Source organism: Electrophorus electricus, chromosome 2, assembly GCF_013358815.1.
Source record: "Electrophorus electricus isolate fEleEle1 chromosome 2, fEleEle1.pri, whole genome shotgun sequence".
Lineage (NCBI taxonomy): Eukaryota > Metazoa > Chordata > Actinopteri > Gymnotiformes > Gymnotidae > Electrophorus > Electrophorus electricus.
In genome coordinates, this window is record NC_049536.1 from 23,653,087 (window position 1) to 23,675,594 (window position 22,508).

Here is a 22,508-nt window from a genome sequence, read left to right on the forward strand (position 1 = left end):
GTTTGTGTATGCATATGTCTAGTGATGGTTGGTGCTCTGTGTGTGTATGTCTAGTGATGGTTGGTGCTCTGTCCTGGTCTTAACCTCCTCCCCTGTGGTTTCTGACTGAGAGTAGGCTGTGTGCTGCTTCTCATCAGTGTGTGAGTGATTGTAAAAGCTGATATCTGTCTGTAAAGTGTTCTGGAGTCTGAGAAAGATACTATGTAAATAATAATAATATTTATACTCCAGCGTGGTGTATGGTGGTGTAACAACACACACATTCAGGCAGTGGAGCAACATCACATGCAGTAGTGTGCCAACAGTTAGCAATGTGGCCTGTCCTGGGGGGCGGGCCTAGTGTTGCTGGCCTGCCTCTGTAACCACTGATGGCACTTTTGTAACTATTGAGCTTTAGCAGTGTGTGTATGTGTTTGTAGGTGTGTGTGTGTGTGTGTGTATTCACGCATTTTCAGTCGAGACAAAAGTCAGGAACACTGCTACCATTCTGAGGTAACGTGAGTGGGTCTGCACACACACACACACACACACACACACACACACACACACACACACACACACACACACACACAGGCTCTGGCTAGGTACACGCCCACAGCCAAGCTGTATACTGCCCAAGAGGGACCCCGTCAAAGTGAGACACATTTCTGTCAACTCTAGGGTCCAGGATGTGATGACAGGTGAGACGATTTTGTGTGGGAGCAGTGTGGAGACATCTTCAGCGTGTTTGAGGGACGGCTTTAACGTAACAGTCACTCACATTTCCCAGGCACTTGTATAGATGTGTTAGACAACTCGTCTCTCTGAGCACAAAGACACCGAGACCTGCTCTAATATTGAGACTCATTTATTTCTCCAACGTATCCAAGTTAAGTATAAACAAAAGCACGACTATTTCCTCAGTTGTGTGACTGAAAAAGCATCACACACACACACCTGGGCTTCTCCATGGTGTCCTTGCTCAGATAGATGAACCAATAGGTGAAGTTGAAGAGGCCAAAGGCCAGTGGGAAGAGCACACGTGCGTACTGGTCGATGGGGCTGGTGCACGCCAGCATCCTGTTGGGCGGAATGGCCGAGCCCTGCTGCAGGAAGATGTACAGCTGGGTTTTATGGGTGTCTGAGCTCCAGCTTGGCCTGTTCCGCAGGTGAGCCCCCATGCTGCCGTCAGATGGGGGCTAGGCCATAGGGAAAAGGCGTGGTTAATGTTACCAACACGTTTGCACTAGCATGACTATGAATACACTGAATAACCCTGTTGCCTGGTAACGTTTGTGTAAAAGCCTCTTACATGTGCTTCTCTCCATTACAGGTAATGTTTAAAGATCAGGATGTGCTGAAAGAAGCCCAAACCTGCCCAAACCGGCCCAAACTTGTGCGAAATGCCTGCAGTGTCTGTGCTATCACAGAGCTCCTCACTTTAAACACCTTAATACGCCAATTTCTGACAGACGCAGATTGGACGCACTGTTGTCATCAGCTCCTGTAAACCGACCTTCGACCCTGCAAGACACTCTTATCCTTGACGTGTTTCTGCCATGTTTCAAAATTGTTCAAAGTAACAGAGGTGCGTTAAGTGTTTATGGAATACATGACTTTGAGCAATGTTGTTGTTTTGGTTTTTTTGGGGGGTTTTTTTATTGTCCATGTATGCCCATGTATGTCGCTTTGGACAAGAGCGTCTGGTAAAAGCTGAGAATGCAAATGTAAATATTATTCTCCTCTCTGCTCCTGCAATCTGCCGGTGTGAGATGGAGGGGGGGCGAGAGGGGACAAGGACTCTGGGCAGCAGGTTTCCAACGTGCAGCGCAGGTAGAAGATTACAGTGGAGCCGTGGAGAGCAGCTCGAACGCCCAGCCTATTTTTATAGCAGCAGGTGTGATCTGACCACACGGGGGCACCCTCTGGAGACCCAGCATGAGTGTGAGTGCCTACACCACACAGTCTGGGAAAAATTGGTGGCCAAGCATCTTATGGACTCTGCATAACAGCACGAATTTTCCTTGTGTACAACACACCCATTTGTCCTGCTCTTTTAAATATGTAGCATGATTGATGGGGCTAGGGCCAAATTATGTGTGGAGTGGATCACAAACAAACCAACGGTGTGGGCCAGAAGGCGGGCACCTCCCCCAGAGTGTCACCTCCCCCACCCTTCCTGCTTCTTTAGCATATAACATAAGGTTTTCCCTGCCATGGTAACCTTGGGCCCAGATGACTATCGCACTGCTCTCTGACAACATCTGCAGCAATAGAAAAGCAGCATGAACAGAGCATGTGGTGTATGTGCCTGAATAATTAATAACTGCAGCAGGAATCGTACCGAACACAGGAGTCCGGTGCATGTGCACAGGGCCTGGCTTTCAGCATCCCACAGTCTTAGGACGCAACGACAAAAACACCAAATCTAGCCTGGCGGCTGATGCAGGAGCTTTTAAGGGATGCTGTGTCTTTAAAGGGCCATTAGGGGGCGGCGGCAGGTGGGAGGTACCTCGTCCTCCTCGTCGTGGCTGTCTGCGGCTATGACCCGTCTCAGGACGCGGGTCTCCGTCGTGGTGAAGTAGTTGACGGCAGCGAACTCCACCAGGGCAGAGGACACGAAGGCGAAGCAGACAGCGATGAACCAGTCCATGGCGGTGGCGTACGAGACCTTGGGCAGTGAGGAGCGTGCACTGAGGCTCAGGGTTGTCATGGTGAGGACCGTGGTGACACCTACGCATGCAGACCAATCACCAAACATGGTCATGAACACACACCAAATTTACACATTTATCTGGGGCCAACCACGGCAATCGAAACCCCAACTTAGAGACATGACCTTCAGTTAAACCTCACACGAAAAAACACTGTAACACTGAGCCCTGTCAGAGCCATCTTTATTAATGACTGAAAAAGCTACAAACCTTGATCAACCTATCAGCAATCGATACTCTGCTCATAAGTGTTTGTCCTGCACTCAGTATTGATTTAAGCACACTGACGCCACACCGATGCACAGTTTACCATGGACTCAGGAAAACATGCTGACCAGTAGCACTACGTTTTGCTTCAGGGTGCGATTCATCTCTGCACATGCCACTCAATGCATTCTGACCCGTATGGGATAATAGGGGTGGCTGGCACCCTCTGCAGGACAGGAGGATAGAATGGAGGAAAATAAGGGTCTGTGAGCCCTTTAGTGTGTTTATGTGACTTAAGACCAGTCATGCGTTTTTAAGATTTACATTTTAGCTGATGCTTTTATCCAAAGTGACTTAAAATTACGACTGAGTACAACTTGAGCAATTGAGGGTTATGGGTCTTGCTCAGGGGCCCAACAGTGGCAACTTTGCAGCAGTGGGGCTTGAACCAGCAACCTTTGGCTTACAAGTCAAGTACCTTAACTGCTGAGCTACCCTGCAAGCAAGCTCACTTTAAGAGCTAGCATACCAGACATGAGCACCTAGATAAAGAGGATTATGATGAAGATTAAACAGTCAACAGGTGCACAGAACACTCGATGGATATTTACGTTCAAAGAAGAGCATTAAATCACAACCAAGCTGCTACAATAACACAGCTCACAGCTACAGCTCATGGAGGGTGGTTGTGCGGAACTGCCCGCGTCCCCTGCCATTTTCATACCAGCCACTGTACGAGCTGGGACAGACTCCTTGTTGATCCAGAACGCCACCTGGGACAGCACGACCACCATGATGAGGGGAATGTATGTTTGGATCAGGTGATAGCCCAGCTTCCTCTGGAGGACAAAATTGACAACCTGGACAGAGTAGCGGCCTGGAATGGGGCAGGTGGAGAGAAGATGGAGACTGGGTGGAGAGCTCAGAGATAAGACTTAACTTCTACACTCTGGTATTGCACCTAGCAGAGAGAAGGGGGCAATTTGGGGAGTTAGCACACATTCTTATCCACATACTTACTGTGTTACAGGACTACATGAATACAACATGCAGCACTCCATTATGCAGTAAATTTAAATCTGTTTGAATCTTAATTTCACTGCTCTGTGGTGGGGGAGACAGTATGAGACACAGCTCAGCAGCCCTTTTCTGGTAGGTGAACTGGGACACAGAACCGTCTGCTGCACTCGGGCCTCATCCTCACTCTCTGTGTGGCTGAGTGATTTGATGGGTCCTCAGTGGGAGGACTCCTGCATTGTGCCTGTCTGCAAATCCTTCCCCCTTCCCCTGAGCCCCCAGCCCTTGCTTTACCCTTTCACAGGTCTTTTTAAAGACAAGTGACTTTATAAATCAGGCCAGTTAATCGTCTTAGCCTGCCACTGAGGACAGCAGTCAGCCAGCCATCCGTCTGCCTCCTGGCTGTTACGTCTGCAGTTTGGTCGGACCGGTCCTGCATTCCACTTCTAACTGGTATCACACAAGCATATTTTTACACTTAATCCATTATCCAAACCTGTGAATGGATGAGAACCAGCACACACCTGTATTAATCTGCAGTGTTTCACTAGACAAAGACTGTCCTATCAGATCATACTGCAGTAAATTAGAGGACTCAGGGGGGACATCCACAGACTTCTCCAGGCCCTTAGTCCACGTGTAGATGACCTCGCCGTCTGGGTAGGCATCTACAGACAGGACCAGAAGACAGAGAGGTCAAAGTCTAACACGACCACATTGCGGTCATGACAACAGGGACACGAGTGCCTACAGCTTCCGAAGCGAAGGGGACAAACGTGGCCGTCCATGGGGAAGTCCATCAGCTGCATAGGACATTCTGCACCTACCGTCAGCCTGGAGCGCACAGGAAAAGAGACCTGCACCCGGAACACCTCACAACAGGAAAATGCATCAGGGCAAGACATGAACAGTGCATGGAATGTCTGCAGTAGCGTTTTGAACAGCTTGTGTTAGCGCATGCTCAACGTTTGCCTGCTGACATTACATTTCTGGGTAATATTTTGTGTGCAGAGGTGATGCAGCGATACTAAAAGCACCTCATTGTGTATAACACGGTGCCGTTTTGCATGATGCGAAACATCTTGTTGGGCAAGGTTGTATTGTGTGCCAGGGACTTCTTGGCATTGTGGAAAAAGGTGTCAGGTGTCCAGATCTTTTGCACCATGCGGTTGTTCAGGCGCAGGATATCAATGGGGCCCTCGAATATCAGCCTCTCGTCCACCCACATTTGACGGAAAAACATGTCCATGGTGAACTCCTGTGTGCCAGAACATGCAGGCTGTACCTGGGACTGCATCTTCATTTCTGGTGTAAACGCCAAATAATCTACATACTGTGTTGGCTGAATATTTTTGTGAATATTTTGGCCTGACACTTGAAAAACGTGCATCTTCACACAGTAAGAAATTATCAGATTCCATCTAGAACTGATGTGATACTGTCCACAAATCAGCACGTTTTGGAAGAACACAGCACGTCACGTTTAGCTCAGCTGTGGGACACAGCTACTACAAATTAAATCACAAGAAAAAAAGACAAGATAGTAAATAATTTCCTCACCATTTCAACATCTGACACCGGTCCAAAACTGGTCACAAATATGTCTGTTTTTATTTCAGTGGCAGAACCTGCATAGACAGTGAGCACTGAAGAAAGCAGGGCTAGTAGTAAAAAGAATCATCCAAACAGACTACGCTTGCCATTGTGAGAACTGGAATAAGTTTAAAACACTTCATCGGACACTTCATCAAGGCTGTTTTATGTCAGTGTTAGACAACCTAAGGTGTTTCCTGTATGGTGAGCCCACCTCCTGACCCAGGGCGTAGCCGGTTGTCATAACCCTCAAGAAGTTCGTCCAGAATTCGTGTGATGTTTTCTGAATTTATCTTTTGGTTTCCTATTACACTGCTAACATTGGAAGAATTGATTTTCATATCAACTGACATAATATCTATTATAACTGTTATGTACTGTTACTACAATAATATATCTGTAAAAAATAAATAAATAAAAATTGATACAAACAAGAACACCAACAACAAAAACATTTTTATCAGATGAATTATGTATCCTAGACTTGTTCAAGGATAGTAAAACTTCGTCACTGCTCCAACATTAATATAACTTTTTTCAGAAAATTAGTCCTACTCACCTGATCAAAAGTAAAAATACTAAAAGAATGTCCATTCTTACAGTTCTCATTTGTCAGCAGGTACCTACTTCAGAATCAAGAGATATTCATAAACTTGTCTTTTAGGTGCTGTGTGACTTTCAGCATGTGTGGAGTTGTGGCAGGTTTTTTTTGTTTTTGTTTTTTGAGATCTTTAGTAATCTAGTTAAGGGATTAGTCAACACCCCACCCCCCGTAAAGATTATTGTTTTGAAAGAAACTGGTTAAAAAAAGATTTTGAAGCACAAGTATAATTAGTTGATTAGTTGCGGATAATTATCACATCGAAGTATGTTTAAATGACTCATATGCACTACCGCCCAAATAGCCTGCTTGGCTTAATTCAAGCTTTGACATTCAGACAAGCAAATCCCACTCCGATGCAGTAGGTGGCGAGAGGACCCTGTACGTGCTACTGCTTTCGTGGATAGAAGAAGAGAGTAGTTGACAGAAAATGCAAGGCCGTCCGAGACACGTTTGTGTCCTTGTTTATCTAACGAATGGGAGTGTTTTGAAATTCGTTGCCCATAAGTATTTGTCTCTAACATTATATACTTGTATATATTTTTGTTAGAATAGTAGTTTTCATTTGGGGGTCTTGTTTCGTGAAAGGACAGCTAAGTGTCTATAGCTTTGGCTAGTCGGGTTAGCCAGGGTAGCTAGGTTAGCTGAGTTAACTGGTCTAGGTTAAATTGGTTAGCTAGGTTAGCCAGGCTAACTAGGTTAAATTGGTTAGCTAGGTTAAGCATGTCTGTCCACTTTGAGGAGAGGAGCGGCGCTGTCCCGTGTACCACACCGTGGGGCTCGTGGTGTCAGACTATGGAGGAGGTTTTCATCGAAGTTAACGTTCCTCCCGGGACGTCAAGCAAAGACGTTAAATGCGTCCTTGGAAGCAAACAAGTTGAACTTAACGTAAAAGGAAAGGAAATATTCAAGGTAAGTTAACAGCTACACATAAGTACAGTTAACGCGCCTGTGGTAATATTCTCCTAACGTGTTTGAGCGCGTAGGTGTGTGTAACGTACGCAGTGAAGGTGCTGGACCAGTAATCAGGAGGTTGCCACGTCAAGTCCCACCGTTGCAAGTTACGACTGTTTGGGTCCCTGCGCAAGACCCTTAACCTTCAATTGCTTGAATTGTGCTCGCGCTTGTAAGTCGCGCTGGATACCAGTCGCGCTGGTTACCAGCGACGGCTAAATATTCCACAGGCCACAATGAGGAAGTGCAGCTCTGTCTCTACTGTTACAATGGTGCCCTGCTGGCAGTCTCTGCATGGTGTCTTATATCGGCCGGTCTGTGTTCACTGAGTCTGTTTGGTTCATTTTGTCAGCGTGGTTCTGTGTTTAAAATACTCTACTGTAATGCACTGTCATTTTAGGGCCAGATAGAACTGCATTAGGCTTTGTGCTTGTGTGTTCCTGTGGGTGATGTAGTTTTGTTTTTGTAGTGTTTTGGTTTGGTCTGACTGTAGACTGGTCCTGGTGTGTAGCTGCATTAGTGTTTATTAATGGACTCAGTGTCAGATCCAGCTGTGATTCTTTTTTCTGCTTATATTTACATCCTTTATCTGACACTTTTATCCAAAGCGACTCAATCTGACTGAACACAGCTTGAGTAATTGAGGGTTAAGGGTCTTACTCAGGGACCCAACAGTGCAAACCTGGCAGTGGTGGGGCTTGAACCAGCAACCTTCTGATTACTAGTCAAGCACCAAACTAAATATGTGACTTTGAAAGGAGCCCTAGATATTTTCAAAATCGGTGGCAGTTGAAAACGAATATGGCTTCATCTTGTGAAACTGACACTGTCATGGTGGTGATGTAGAACGACAGTTCTCCTAATGGAGCCTCATGAAACAGTGCAAAGTTCTTGTATCTGTTAGATATACATGTACCTTTTTGAAACTTTTTCCATCTGTAGCATTATTTTGGAGATATGAGATTTAGACAGCGATATTTACTTGCCTATTTGTTTTTCCACAGGGAAAGTTATTTGGAAGTACGGTGCGAGATGAAGCAACGTGGACATTGGGTGAGTTTCCTTCCAGCATGCCAGTCGCCCCAACTCAGCCTGTCTGAGCACATGCAGAATGTGCAGCAACACTGAACTAACGCAGTTCTTATTCCTCATGTTTCCTGGGACACCCTGAAGAGGACAAAAAACTGATCCGCATCGTTCTGATGAAGACAAACCGGGACGCTGGGAACTGCTGGGCATCATTGTTGGAAGGGGAGTTCACTGCTGACCCATGGGTCCAGGACCAGATGCAGAGGAAACTAACTCTAGAGCGGTTCCAGAGAGAGGCAAGGCCATAGAACCTTTCTGACTCACCAGGTTTCTTAGTCCTGGCCCAAACAGACCTCCATTAAACAGTGAGGACTTTTTGTGAAGTAATGGTAAGGGAGGTAAACTTTTTTTTCCTTTGGATAGTCTTCACTGGTTTAAGTTAACTGCTAACAGAATCTCTGAAGTAACCTTAAAGGAAGTTATGCATGTCATTGTGGGGAAGGGAACAACTTTAAGGGCAAGAAAATCTCACTACTGAATGTTTTGTGGTTTCAGAATCCTGGATTTGATTTTAGTGGTGCAGAAATCTCTGGAAACTTCCAAGGAGGGGGTCCGGATTTCTCCGCCTTGAATTAACTGCACCAGTTGAGGAGCTCCAAAGGACTTTAACAGCAGAGTTTGGGCTGTGTTCATTCTTGGACACAGAGGCAGTTTGGGTTGTCAGTGTTAAAGCCATATTCTCTAGTCTCACAAGAAGCCTCCAAGTTGCCTGTGTAGTGGAAGAGTGATATTTCAGAGACACAGGGCTGTCTGTACAGACCAACAACTTAAACTGTACAAGTCTACATGTTTATAAATAACTTAATCAAAGAGTGTTCCTTGATGAATGACAGGAGCCAGTTTAGCATTTCAATAAGGTTTCATTGAAAGGCGCAGATTGTTCACAGGGGGCATATTTTTCCACTAAAGAAAAGGTTTGGGTTAAAAAAACCAAAAAAAACCAAAAAAAAAACCACGTTTGACATGGCAACATTTAGTTTTATCTTAAGGGGTTTTTTGCAGTCTAGACCTTGTTTATAAATATTTCACAGCTATCCAACCACTGTTAGAAAGCTCAGTTAGTGTGTCAATGCTGCAACATAATATTCATTATTCTCCTCAGCTCAGTGCAGTACCCTAATGGTCACAGCACAGGAAAAGGAGCACTTCTCACCGCGGGTAGGAGTGTGCTTTAGGACAGTTCAGCAACCTAGGGTGGGAGTTAAGGGTTTTGGGCCCGATTTCTTGGTTCCATTGTGTTCGTCCTCTAATCACAAAACCCTTCTCCCTCCTCTTCCACATGGTGGACTGAGGACCTAGGTGGTTCTATACTTAAACGCTTTAAACAACCAGCACCAACGACAGCACTGATTCAAATGCACATACTCTTTTACCAGGGGGTGGGGGGTTGGTGGCTGGGGGCAGAATGGCAGCCCCCAGCCTCAGAGATCTAACAGGCAGACTCGGGGATGGTCGGCAGATGGGCGATCTTGTAGTAGCTGTGCTTCAGCTGGCGAGCAGTTCTACCAGAGATGACCCACCGTAGCCGCTGCTTGCTGGGCTTCAAGCTCTTGGTGGTTGAATATTCCGTCACACATTTGGCAACAAGCTCCCTCACGCAAAGCAAGTCTCCGTCTTTAACCTGAAAGATGCATGAGAAATTTAGTAATCTGTCTAGCTCAATGAAATCTTAATACTACCATCTTGGTGGAATCAAAGCAATGGCTTCACTGATCCCCTTTCTAGAATTTTCCATGAACGGATTATGCAACAGCCTCTAGAGAAAACAGTCAAAAACTATTAGATGCATAATCTAACACTACATGAGCAATGAGCCCTTCAGTTTGTGATTACTCATTGATGCAATCTTAGCAACTAAAAGTTCATAAAAAAAAGTCACTGCTCTTAAATCAAATCAGTGTCATACATTTAACTGAGAAATCTCAACCATAATTCTCATGATGCCCAAATTAAAGTAAATGAGATCACTGCCAATACCCAAAAATCACATGTGCTCAGATGAATCAGCACTATTGCAACTCAAACATGTTAAAAAAAAAAAAAAAAAAAAAGTGCCTTCATCACCTAAGCAGTTCTGGGTCTGTAGAATGTTTTGTATTAAAGTGGTGATATGCAGAACTGCAGCAGGATGGTTTGTCCATGCTGCAGTCCAGGCACTCACAGGCAGCAGCCGTTGGAGGTTCTGCACGGCCTCCCGGAGGGTTTCTGCTGACTCGCACCCATGCTGATCCTCAACCTCAAGGGCCAGCAGAGCCAGGCCAAGCAAGGAAGGCTGACAGGACAAATCAGACAGTCGTTAACACCAATGCAAGAACTTGCACACAATGCTCTGAAAATGTTTATTCTTCAACAGGGCCACAAAGGAAGCCAATCCATGTCCAAAAAACCTCAAAGGGAAGAAGTTGACTCACCCTTAGTTTTGTGAACGTGAAAGAGCAGTGACAAGCCTTTAGCTGAGCCTCCAGCCTTTCCAAGTTAATCATCTTCCTACTGAAATGTGATTAAAGCACTAATGAGTACCAGTCCAAAGCTTTTAGTCTATACAATGATCCAGCTGTCATGTTGCTCACCTGTCGGCATCAATCATCTGGAGAACATGGCAGTGGAAGAGCCTGAGGAACTGCAGCGCAGTGGGTGCTCTGATCTTCCACAAGAGCTTCTCCAGAACAATCTTCTCCATCCTCATCATGTCTGAGACCGTGAAGCGGTTCTGGCTGATCCTGATCAGGTCGCACGCCAGAGGGACATTCTTCTCTTCTTCTGAAGCCTTCACAGCAATGTAGAAACAGCAGAGGCTGACGCAGGACAGGTGCTTGGGCTGGATCTGTAAAGAACAAGAGTGAAGTCTGACAAAGCATGACAGCAATTACCAAATGGGAAAGCACTGGTTGGGTGGTAGAGAGCCTCCTTTTCATCTGGGATACATTTCTTGCATAACCATTTTGGGACAAACTGTCATGAACCATTATGCAAACAGTCCAATTGCAAAGAACTTAAACTATATGAAGACCAGAAGTGTCAAGTTTTAGCTGATCCAATTGGTGATTTGATGCATCATTTTATGACCCTGATTCAAAATTAGTGCAACATGAATAGCACAATATTTCCCTTTGCAATACCGTGCGTCAACATACATAAATAGATCCTGTAGCACCTATTCTGTCATGTTGCAAGCATTCTAGCCTCCCACGGATGTCCATAATTAGTTCCGTGGGTGTTCTGGTCAACTAAAGCAAAATTTCTTAAAGTTTAGCCAAATCTTAAAGCAACATCGTTAATGTTTCAGCAGCGCAAATACACGACATTGCGTATCACACTGGTAATATTAAAACAACCGCTGTGTGGTTTGGCTCGCAGCGCACAGCTGCCGTAAACAATACCTTCATCACAGCAATAAAACGATCCAGAAGATTCACAGCAAGCGAAAACGTCTCCGCGGTGAAACCGAAGAAGCGGGTCAGAGAGAGCAGATCTTTCACGGCAAAGTCCCGCAGCTTCACGGTCATCCTCATGCCGTTATCGTGTGCGGACTCGATGATGCGTAGCCCACAAAGTTTGGGCTGATACCGAACCTCCTGCTCCAGGAGCGCCTTCAACGGGGACTCCGAGGGCAGCGCTTCCGTTCCGGTGACCTTGTCAATCATCTAACACACACGTTAAGCAATTGCTGATTTAAAATTGCAAGTCAGTCAATACAACATGCAGCAGTGAACTTCAGACATCTTTAAAGAGCTTTAGATGTGGTCACGCGAGCGTCTTCTGATTTAATTAATCTGAACGTTCTGCGCCACAAGACGGTGGTGGGGAAGAGGGATACATGTCCGGGCATGTCTGACCCGAACATCGAGACCCCAACAGCGAGCTATAACGCTGACTAAACGGTCACATCGCTTATCTGACTTCTTAGCCACTTCGTAAAACACTGGAAGAATGCCATAAATGCTGTTAAAGTTGACTACATTCCTTGATCTACAGTATGAAGGAGACCACCGCAGCCAAGTTAACCACGTCGGGTCATGTTCCCTTACCAACCCCGCAGCCAACAGGGTAATTAGCCTAGCTCGCTGGGGCTAGAACGTCCGTACACGCTGAATGTGATAAATGAGGTTATTAAAGCGTCTTCATTAGTTAAGTCTTAGCCAGCTACACAGGTTAGTCACCTAGGTTAGATAACTAATGCGTACAGTCTAGATCCAATGATGGCTAGCTAGCTTAGCTTGATAAGGTACAAGTGACCTTATCCATTAATGTTACCTAGCTAGTGTCATGGCGATCTAATAACTGACTTTGCTCAAGAAGAATCTACGAGAGTGCAATCAATAAAGGAATTAAACTGTAAACTATCACAAACAAGCTATAAAAAGTTACCACTACATCTAAAACCTTAACCTGCTTTCAAAGTTCGCTAAGGTTAACCTATCTTAGCGTTAGCGTGACAGCTACTTACCTTTAATGTAGTTAGATCGGCTTAATTAGTACCTAGAAAACCTCAAGATGTTGCGAGAAAAGAAAAGCACAAAAAAAATTAAATAAATTAAAAAAAAACTTTAAAAGAAATGACTATGTACGTGTCTAGGTTTAAAGCGAATACAAGACTTTCGCCCAGCACACCCCAACCCTTGGCGTCAGGCAATGGCGTACACACGTTTTCTGGTTTATATACTCAGAAAAATCTCTGCCCAAACATGGACAAGTTTGATTGGGTAGTTGAGAGAGGGCGTATCTTCTTCCCACATTCTCATTGGTAGAAAGTCTTGTAACGTCCCAGGCCACAAACACCGCCCCTCCGAGCTGAGTGTCTTGGTAAACCTATTCGGTGAAAGGCAAAATCGTTTTCAATCCGTGTGTGAAATGAGAAATCCTCCCTTCTCAGGTCTGAAAGAGGAACAAATGTCATGTATTTTACTCACTGTGTTGTGATACATTCAGGCGATAACAATACACGTTCAACAGATTTATAATTATGGCATGATTATATGAGAATGTTAGACTGATCGTGAAGGTTGTCTATTTTATATGCGTTTTATATTCGACAGTTTCTCCTTTCAGACTTTCGGCAGAGTTCTCTTTTATTCACTTTTACTTTAGGGAAAATGTTACAAAATTAACAGTGATATTGGCAATCAGAACCGTTTTTACATCAGGGCCATGTACAATTAAACTCATGCAGCAAAATGTTTTTAATTGTAAAATCAAAACAGTAAACCTTTCTCATATATTTGCAAAATCCTGCTGTAACTCTACTGGTTAGAACTGAATTCATTCAAGTCGATCTTAAAATATAATCATTCGGAGAGCAACTTAAACTACTTCACTAGATAATGTATTCATATACATTTGTAATGAAAATAATATAATAGGTCCTTATTGTTTAGAACAATAAGCAATTTTAGTTGCATATGTTCAGAAAGAGGTGTCTTACAAATCCTTTATTTGTGTGATGTTATAACAATGAAATACTTTTCCGTTATGTGCCCCGAATGACCAAAACAGGTTTTGACCGTGGGCAACTAGGGCATTAATGTCCGTTGGAGTATTGTGAAAAATGACAACCGTTGAACTGCACCTTTGAAATATAGATACAACTTAACATTTTTATAAAGATTGTAAAGAAAAAATATAACCACCAAAAGAAACAAATAAGTTATATAGACAGTTAACCAAATGCTGGAAACTTTAGGGTCTTTTCGCTAAAAACCGCTTTGCCCGTTCGTATATGCAAAGATCTCCTGGGCTTCAGTTTCCAAGCAACAACACACTGTTTTCCCGGAGGATTTCCGTCCCCAGGTGCTTTAGCGAGGCCAGACAGCTGCAGCACAACGCTCGTCGACACCCGTCAGTGGATCACTGCAATGCATATCTTGAGTGTATTTATTTACTTATTTATTTATAGAAAACGGCCTGTGTTTATTAACTTGTTTTTATAAGCCCACAACTGTAATGTGAATTCAATACATGTAATGCATTTATATCTTTTAAAATAACACTTTATTAAAGGCAAACAAACCCAAATCTAAATTAAACAGTATTTCCAATTAAGACAGTCCAGTTAAACATCTCCAATTCAGGTAGTCAGTTGGAATGATGATTTTCAAGGGCGACCCTTATTACCAAAATAGGCCTGTTGTTCAAGGGAATATTAAATGTGCCATATTGCGTATGTTCAATGTTAAAACGTCTGGATTCCACAAAAGATTATTAGTCAACATTAGAAAGGTCTCTTCTGGAGAAAGTCAGCACTGCCGTTTCACCAGCTGCACAGCGCCACCTTGTGGTTCACAGTAAATTTCGATGTTTCACAGTGAATGCAACTCACAATTAATACAAGAATTACTCAAAAAAATAACAAACACACACACACGAGCCATTGCCACTCACGTTTATAGGTTATGTATTCCAAACTCTTTGGACTATGTTGTGGCCATAGAAGAATTTAATTGATTTAAAGGCAGTTCTACTGAGATTCCTAACGTACTTATATTGTAAGCATGCATTAAGTAGTTATCCAAGTGGGTGACATTTATATTACTGCCAGACAATAAATCAGTCAGTCTGTTGGTTATATATGACAAATAAATGAACTGTAATCCTTTAGCAAAAGCCAGTAAGGAGAATCCAAATCCTAATTCAGACTCCTTCCTGTTAAGGAATATTCTGATGGGAGAGTAAGGAAGCTATGAATAAGGAAAGAAAGGAAGGAAGACAGGCAGATAGAAAAGCAGAGAGACAGAAGTAAGAATTAGAGGACATGCAGGCAGTCAACTCCTTTTTACCCACAATCATTTGTTGCAACTGATCATCTTACAAATATTTACGTAAACATTCTGATATGAGTGATGCCATCGTGTACACAAAACATAGATTTGCACATCTTAGTGTTCTGGACCAGCTTAAGACTGGACTAACACTGCGAAAACCCACAGACATAGAGCCTTGTTTAATTGAAGTGTTATTCCAGACATTTCCAGAGAACAGAATAGTAAATGCACAGTAACAATGATATTTTTGGCTAAAATGTAAAATACTTAACTGGAATTAAGTTGGTTAACTTGGTTCTTAAAAATAAAGCAAATGTTATTTCATAATAAAAACACCCATATACACAAACATTAATTTATGTGATTCTTGCCCACTAAACTATAAAGTTACTTTGATGTAGTGTTTTTTGAATGTGAGAAATTAGTTAGAAACATACTGATTAGATGTAATCCACCAAACGAACTACTAAATTATGTCAAATGTTAACCATGCGAAAGTGTATCATGCACTGAGGTATTATGTCACTGATATTTCTGCACACCGAACTGCATCGATTCAAATCAGTCTTTAATCAGATTGCATAGGACTTATTAAAAGCCCTTTAATGTGTTTAATTGGTATTTTCCTGCTCTGGTAAGAAACATATTCTACATTCCTCAGACATATAATGGTTTAACATTAAGATAATAAAATAAAAATAACTTCTTGTCACAGTACAGGCCCTTCCCCCTCAAACATCTGTGTGTGTGTGTGTGTGTGTGTCTGTAGTGCCACACCCTCTTGTGTCATTCACCTGATCCTTGTTGTGTGTAATTGTCATGCGTCTATATAAGTCTCGTATTTTATCATTGAGGTTGTTGGTGTTTGACCCAAGTAGTGCGTATGTGTGTGTTGAGGCATGAATGTTAAATTTAAATGAAAACGTATGTTCAACGTGCCTTATCCCTGCATCCTGTTTAACCCTCCATCGTTACACTTCTTAATTATGAAAAGTTGTTTTTCTAGCATTAATGATTTGGGGAAATGACCTAATTCTCATAATGATAGTGTGACTCCAGAAGAATACTGGATCAACACTAGCAAACCAGCTCCATAAGGATGTGTTCTTTTAAGGACATCTACCGAGACCCTGCCTTCAGATTACTGAAGAAAAGCTGGCCCAGTTCACACTGTTGTCATGGTAAAATGTGTGTGTTCATGGAAAACTCCAGGGTGCGAACTTAAGTATGGACTTAAGTATGGACTTAAGTATGGACTTAAGTATGGACTTAAGTATGGATAAAAAACTCAACTGAAAGAAACACAAGAGAAACCTAATGACATAGTAACTCACATGACAAGGACAAAATGTTAGAACAATAGATGAAATAGCAGAATGGACAGAGTTAATGCTCCACTTGAGATGTGCTCCTCGGTCGAGTAACTGCCCCCAGGGTATTTACAGAGGTGAGATGTTCTGCTCAGTGGTGTAAGGTTTCATAAGGGTGTAGGTGTTTGGCATTAATACAGTAACCACCCCTACCAAAACACATGTTGCAGGTATTTACAAATAAAGCTATAATTTCTTTCTGTGAGTGTTGTATTTGTTCTGTGAGTATTGTATTTTTTCTCTGTTGTATTTGTTCTGTGAGTGTTGTTTGTTCTGTGAATGTTGTTTTTTTCTCTGAGTGCTGTTTTTTCTGTGAGTGTTGTATTTTTTCTGTGTGTTGTATTTGTTCTGCGAGTGTTGTATTTATTCTGTGAGTGTTGAATTAGTTCTGTGAGTGTTGTATCTGTTCAGTGTTGTATTTTTTCTGTGAGTGTTGTGTTTGTTCTGTGAGTGTAATATTTGTTCTAACTATCCAGCAGAGGGCTTCACACCTCAGACACCCAATAACAATCGCCTCATTTAGAGTGCAGTGGCCATCCTGAGTCACAGGCACACACACACACATCCTGTCTGGGCACACTGGGCTAGTGTGCCTCCCTCTGTGCTCGTCGCTGTGCCAGGGCCCTTCCTGCCAAGGTGGCAGCACACTGTATGTAATGTTCATGGCCCACTGAGCTCTCACCCCTGGAACCAGCAGAACCAGCCAGAGCACCAGAACATGAGCAGCTTACAGAGGAAACAAGTCTACAGAGGCTGGCTGAGAGAGGCATGGAGTAGGACACACACACACACGCACATACACGCGCACACACACACACACACACGTGCACACACACGCATGCATGCATACACACACACACACACATGCACACACACAAACATACACGCACACACATACACACACACACACACACACACACAGACAGACAGGCACACACACATAGACAGGCAGACATATCCTGACACAGGGAGGAGGAGGAGCAGACGTTGAGGGACAACTCACGTTTTCTTCTCTTTATCCCTTCTGAGGGGCAGCGTGACGGAGCTCTGCAGCTTGTCCGCCTCTACCTTCCTCCTACTGAAGGAGCTCATCTCCTCCTCCAGCTCCCCACATTTCTCCTCCAGATGCCTCTTCTCCTCCTCATGCCAGCGCTTTAGCAGCTCGAAGCGTTCATGGAGCTGGACACACACACACAAAGACAGGGACACTCAGTCCCCCTCACTGTAACACACTCTCCTTTTCTCTAGACTTAGACACTTTCTACAGCAAACAGGAAGTCTTGAATACGCACATGCACATTTACTCAAGACAAGAACAGTGTATATTTATGCAGCCTGCCCTCCCGCAACCTCTGACCTCTCTCTCTCTCTCCTTCAGCTGGGCCTCAGTCTCCTTCACTCTGGTGATGAATGCCTGACGCATGGCGTCCTCTCTGTGGTGGACTTCAGTGAGGAACTCCCTCCTCTTTGTCATATATATGTCCTGCAGACTGAGGGGGACATGAGACACACTGAGACACTCTGATCCACACAGACGTTCTCTTCACTCACCCCAACCAGCTGCAGCTGGACAGAGGACTCAAACCTATCAGCACAGCAGCCAGAGGCCTTGCTATTTGCCACTGTAGTAAGCTGGCAGGAGTGGAGAATGAGATCTGGATGGGGTGTTTCCATGGCAGGCCCACCGCGGCACCTGAAGGGCTGGCTGTCAGTGCCGGGGTCTCGGAAACCCATGGCTTCCAGTCTGCAGTGGCGGTACAGCTCGTAGTGGCGCGTGTGGGTCTGCTCACGCAGGTCCTCCATGTTCACACGGATCAACATCTCACGCAGCTTCACAAAGTCACAGTGACTCTCATCCTCCACTGAACACACACACACACACACACACACGCGCGCACAAATGGTTAGTATATTACAATGCAGTACATCCTTAGTGCATGTTTTTGTTCTATTCCAAGCTCAAACACACTTGGGCCTAAAGCACTTAATTAAAAGCCCTTGTACTAAGTACTCACGGTTGATTTGTAGTTCACAAAACTGTAATACTCTAAAAAGCAGACTACTCTACTCAAAATGGTGCACAGATGGGTTCTCTCTTTATGCTGTGAGCACAGTGGTATGTTTTCCTTGTCTGGCTGCTCTGTGGGTAGAACCTGAGGCGCTTGTGTGGAGTGGCAGTAAATACCCACCCTGCACCACACCCCACGGGTACTGCCTGCCCCGCACTAGCTGGGTCTCCACTTTAACCTCCTCACTGCTCCCCACCACAGCGAACGGCAAATGTGCCTGCAACAGACAGTCACACACTCAACGCTGCCACCTGCTGGTCTTTCTGGAATTCCTGCCAGTGCAGACTCTCGGCTCATCATAACAAAGCAACTTCTTTGTTTGTGCACAAAGGATAACATTTTCTTTACTACATGCTGTCCTGTGTGTGTGTGTGCACACTGACCAAAGGACAAGGAAATGGTTCCTTATTAATGTAAACATAATTTGTTGTGTAGGACTCACGTTCATGGACGAGTTGATTTCTTTAAGCGCGTCGTCGTCCGTGGGAAACTGGTAAATCTGGACACCATTACTGAGCAGTTCACTCATGATCTTAATCTTAAATTTTTGAAGATCGCACTTGGAGATCGTATCTGCCTTCGCGATAATGGGGATAATGTTCACCTGTCAGACAAAAACGCCAAGAGAGAGATTTTATTCATGGACATATCAATCCTGTAAACATAAAACACAGTGGAGCTGCATTTCATAAAACAATTCAAATATGTGAGCATATTAAAATTTGAAAGGTGCCGTCTAGACCAGCACTACCTTGGTGTACAGCCTCTTCATGGTGAGGAGGTGGAGGGGTTTGAGGGAATGCCCCGTGGGGCAGAGGAAGTACAGGCAGACATGGAGCCGAGTGTCGGGATAATTACAGAGGGAACGTCTGATCTTCAGCTCCTCTTGGAGGAAGTTTTCAAACTGCTTATCAATGTAGTCCACAATAGGTTTATAGCTACAGGAGGGAAAAAAGAACTACGTTTACATGATCTGTCACATCATGTGTTATAGTGAATCTGAGTCTCCCATACACAGAACGTCACACCTAGTTAACAGAGCTGTAATATAAATTACCCACTTAATATGGAACTTCCAGTTTACCTTCTTTAATTATCTAATGAACAGACTCATTCTAAAAGAAACAATAAAATCACTCCCTTAAGAATGAAAACTCATTATCTTTGGTACTGTGGTTTAAAAGGACATCTCTCTGAAATAGTAGAAGCAATACAGTGCCATGACAGCAGTGTGGGACAGGGTCCCAAAACAGACATAGGTCAGCTAACCTGACCTCATCAGAACCCCAGGTAAGCATGCCGTGTGTCAACCCCTACCTCTCCTCTCTATGGACCTGGTCCCCGAAGCCCACTGTGTCCACAATGGTTAGCCTGAGGTCCACGTTGCTCTCCTGGAGGTCATAGGTTCTGGAGCGTAAATGCACAATGTTCTGGTGGTGGCTGGACTCTTCCTTTTCAAAAGTTGTGTTGAAGAGGGTGTTCATTAATGTCGATTTCCCAATCCCTGTTTCACCTGGGAAAACCCAGTAATGAGATGAGAAAGTAAGCAGGTTTGCCCACAAAGCTGCCAGTCATTGTTCAGGTTTTAAAAGACGGCAGCGATCTTAAAGAAACTCACCTACGCAGAGCACGTTGAAGATGAACCCCTGGGACACCGATTTGCTGACCAGCTGGTCTGGAAGGCTGTCAAAACCAACATGACCTCTGAGAGTCAGGGTTCTCTTTTCTTCACTCTGATTGGCAAGAATAAGGAAACAGTCAATTTACACTAAACATTTAGTAAAACTACCACTCAAACCGGACATGTATTCCCCAGACACTACCAATCAAACCAGACGTGTATACCCCAGACACAACCACTCAAACCAGATGTGTATACCCCAGACACAACCACTCAAACCAGATGTGTACACCCGAGACACTACCACTCAAACTAGATGTGTATACCCCAGACACTACCACTCAAACCAGATATGTATACCCGAGACACTACCACTCAAACTAGATGTGTATACCCTAGACACTACCACTCAAACCAGACGTGTATACCCGAGACATTGGGCTTATACCTCCACAAATGTTATTACTTTTTTTATTAATCATATTAATTCATCATTTTAATTAAACTTTTATGTTTATATTTTCATTTTATTTTAATGACTTTAGTATACTTTAGTACACTTTCAATTATCTTTCTTTTAAGAGATTTCTTCCACTTTTAATTCATTTAAAATATTTTATGATGTGTTTTCTATTATAATAAACTTTATTTAACTTTGTTTTAACCATTTGTTTTTGCCTATTTACTTTCTGGCAAAAACCTTCCCAAAGTGGTAGTGTAATAGGTTTTATTATCTTTCTATGTCTATGTGAAGTACTTTCCATTACCAGTGTGTATGAAAAGTGTTCTCCAAATAAACCAAACGAACGTGCCTCGTCTTGTCGACGTGACCTGCTGTGACTTTACTATGGGCCAGTTCAGAGCACAGCAGCAAACCGTGCATGGTTCATAGCACGGGTGAGTCTTACAGCACCGGAAGACTCCGCAGCAGTGACGTCTGTAGCACTTCTCTAAGACTGGTCTTTGCTCGTTCTTTAAAAATGACTGCAAGTAATGTCAGGATCATGTCAGCAGTTGAATTCATGTGGTGCATAAACCATACTGAATCACTGCACACTGACCACTGTGGATAATTAGGTCTACAGACAGTGAATTCAAAAGAGCAACACATATCTTTGTCTTCGCGAACAGACAGATAATAAATCCAAGGATTATGTTAAAGAGCCTGATCTGGTCCTGGGCTCTATACTGGAACCATGAAGGCAGCGTTGGGCTCTAACAGCAGCCTACAGCTCCTTCAGCTCGTGTGGAGTTGGTAGATCAGAGATGCACATGGCCCACAACCCTCAACACGGCCCGCAGCACGCTGTGGTATTCTGGACAAACACAAGGAAATGTTTCACATGGAAAACAGTCTTCTGTCCCACTACCCCGCCGCTCTTAACACTAACACAATGGGAATAAAAGCTCCTTCCCACAGTGCAGAGTTCTACTGCCCTTGCCTGGTGAATGAGTCCATCAATCACCCTGTCCTTCTGCAAGACTGAGTTCTACAACCGCCTCCCCTAAGGGCCCTGGCAGCGGCTTATGTCACAAACATGTCAATTAAACAATTAATTTACATATTAAACAAGATACATTAATGTAAGAAGATACATTAATGAAATAGACTTCCTTAATAGACTAAGAAATTCTGCTTCACGCATAAAGTATGATAGCGTCACTTCAGTGTTTGACGAGTTTAGTGCCTCTAAAGTGCTGGTGCTCGCGGAGTTCCATTAACCCCAGAACATCCGGACCTGTCACTCTCTCACGTGCCTTCAACTCCGTCTGTCCTGCACGTCGCACGAGCGGACAAGAATAACGCAGCAGCGTGACGAGGGTCCGTCCCGTTTAGAAGACGTCAAAAATAAGTAAAACCAAAGTTTAAAACAGAAGAAATAATCGAAGGAGGGATAAGATTGCAAAAAAAAGTTCTTAATGGATGAAAGTAACAGAAATATAATAGGATTTTGTAACCTAATGTGCACTAACTATACGCATAAAATAATCCGTAACTTATACTAAAAAGCTCGAACATAAAAAGAAATAAGACAAACCTGAAGAACTTACATGGCCTGTGTCTGCTGCAGCCATGGCGCGTGTGTTTTGGTACTGACTCTTCTCGCTCAGTCGCAGCACTGCTCTGTTTTTCACTGCCACTGTGCGGGGAAACTCCTCCTTTGAATTAAAATGCCAGCCTGCTCATTACAGGCTTTCTTTAATGTGCTGTTCAAATTAATCGTTTGACAATAACCGATAATAACCATTACAATCTACATTTATTACAGTTTTTGGTAAAGCTTTGTTTGAAATTGTTAACTAGTCAGGGTCAGGAAAAAAAAACAGGTAAAGCAGACCTGTAGAGAGTCCAGTGTTAGGGGACAGTGTTCAGTACTCGACACACACGTCTCGTTAGAGTCCAGTGTTAGGGGACAGTGTTCAGTACTCGACACACACGTCTCGTTAGAGTCCAGTGTTAGGGGACAGTGTTCAGTACTCGACACACACAGGCTGACACACACGTCTTGATAGATTGGGGTTCCACGAGCTGTTA

The 22,508-nt window shown here is 43.8% G+C and overlaps 4 protein-coding genes across 5 annotated transcripts; 1 reads left to right on the plus strand and 3 right to left on the minus strand.

The window, feature by feature from the left end:
- Positions 1-848: 848 nt before the first annotated feature.
- On the minus strand, positions 849-6,444 carry gabra6a (gamma-aminobutyric acid type A receptor subunit alpha6a). The gene is made up of 8 exons (XM_027027854.2): positions 5,725-6,444; positions 5,478-5,545; positions 4,955-5,175; positions 4,669-4,751; positions 4,442-4,585; positions 3,625-3,777; positions 2,492-2,712; positions 849-1,178 (listed from the first exon to the last, which is right to left on the minus strand). Exons 1-8 carry the CDS (start codon positions 5,861-5,863, stop codon positions 900-902), a joined length of 1,308 nt encoding a protein of 435 aa, XP_026883655.2. The 5' UTR covers positions 5,864-6,444; the 3' UTR covers positions 849-899.
- Positions 6,445-6,524: 80 nt separating this feature from the next.
- Positions 6,525-9,094, plus strand: nudcd2 (NudC domain containing 2). Its single transcript, XM_027027853.2, has 4 exons — positions 6,525-7,023; positions 8,070-8,118; positions 8,239-8,390; positions 8,650-9,094. Exons 1-4 carry the CDS (start codon positions 6,835-6,837, stop codon positions 8,728-8,730), a joined length of 471 nt encoding a protein of 156 aa, XP_026883654.1. The 5' UTR covers positions 6,525-6,834; the 3' UTR covers positions 8,731-9,094.
- On the minus strand, positions 8,995-12,795 carry ccng1 (cyclin G1). Its single transcript, XM_027027851.2, has 6 exons — positions 12,602-12,795; positions 11,535-11,798; positions 10,725-10,978; positions 10,566-10,644; positions 10,316-10,426; positions 8,995-9,775 (listed from the first exon to the last, which is right to left on the minus strand). The coding sequence occupies exons 2-6, from the start codon at positions 11,796-11,798 to the stop codon at positions 9,584-9,586; spliced, it is 900 nt and encodes a 299-aa protein (XP_026883652.2). The 5' UTR covers positions 12,602-12,795; the 3' UTR covers positions 8,995-9,583.
- Positions 12,796-14,127: 1,332 nt separating this feature from the next.
- On the minus strand, positions 14,128-22,125 carry LOC113588598 (septin-8-B-like). 2 transcript variants are annotated; one of them, XM_027027844.2, is made up of 10 exons: positions 22,025-22,125; positions 19,970-20,084; positions 19,669-19,864; positions 19,103-19,289; positions 18,794-18,955; positions 18,472-18,568; positions 17,976-18,144; positions 17,640-17,772; positions 17,286-17,461; positions 14,128-14,828 (listed from the first exon to the last, which is right to left on the minus strand). In XM_027027844.2, the coding sequence occupies exons 1-10, from the start codon at positions 22,046-22,048 to the stop codon at positions 14,777-14,779; spliced, it is 1,311 nt and encodes a 436-aa protein (XP_026883645.2). In that variant the 5' UTR covers positions 22,049-22,125; the 3' UTR covers positions 14,128-14,776. The 2 variants fall into 2 exon arrangements, with proteins under 2 accessions (XP_026883645.2, XP_026883646.2); XM_027027845.2 differs by having other exon boundaries at positions 22,012-22,083.
- Positions 22,126-22,508: the final 383 nt, after the last annotated feature.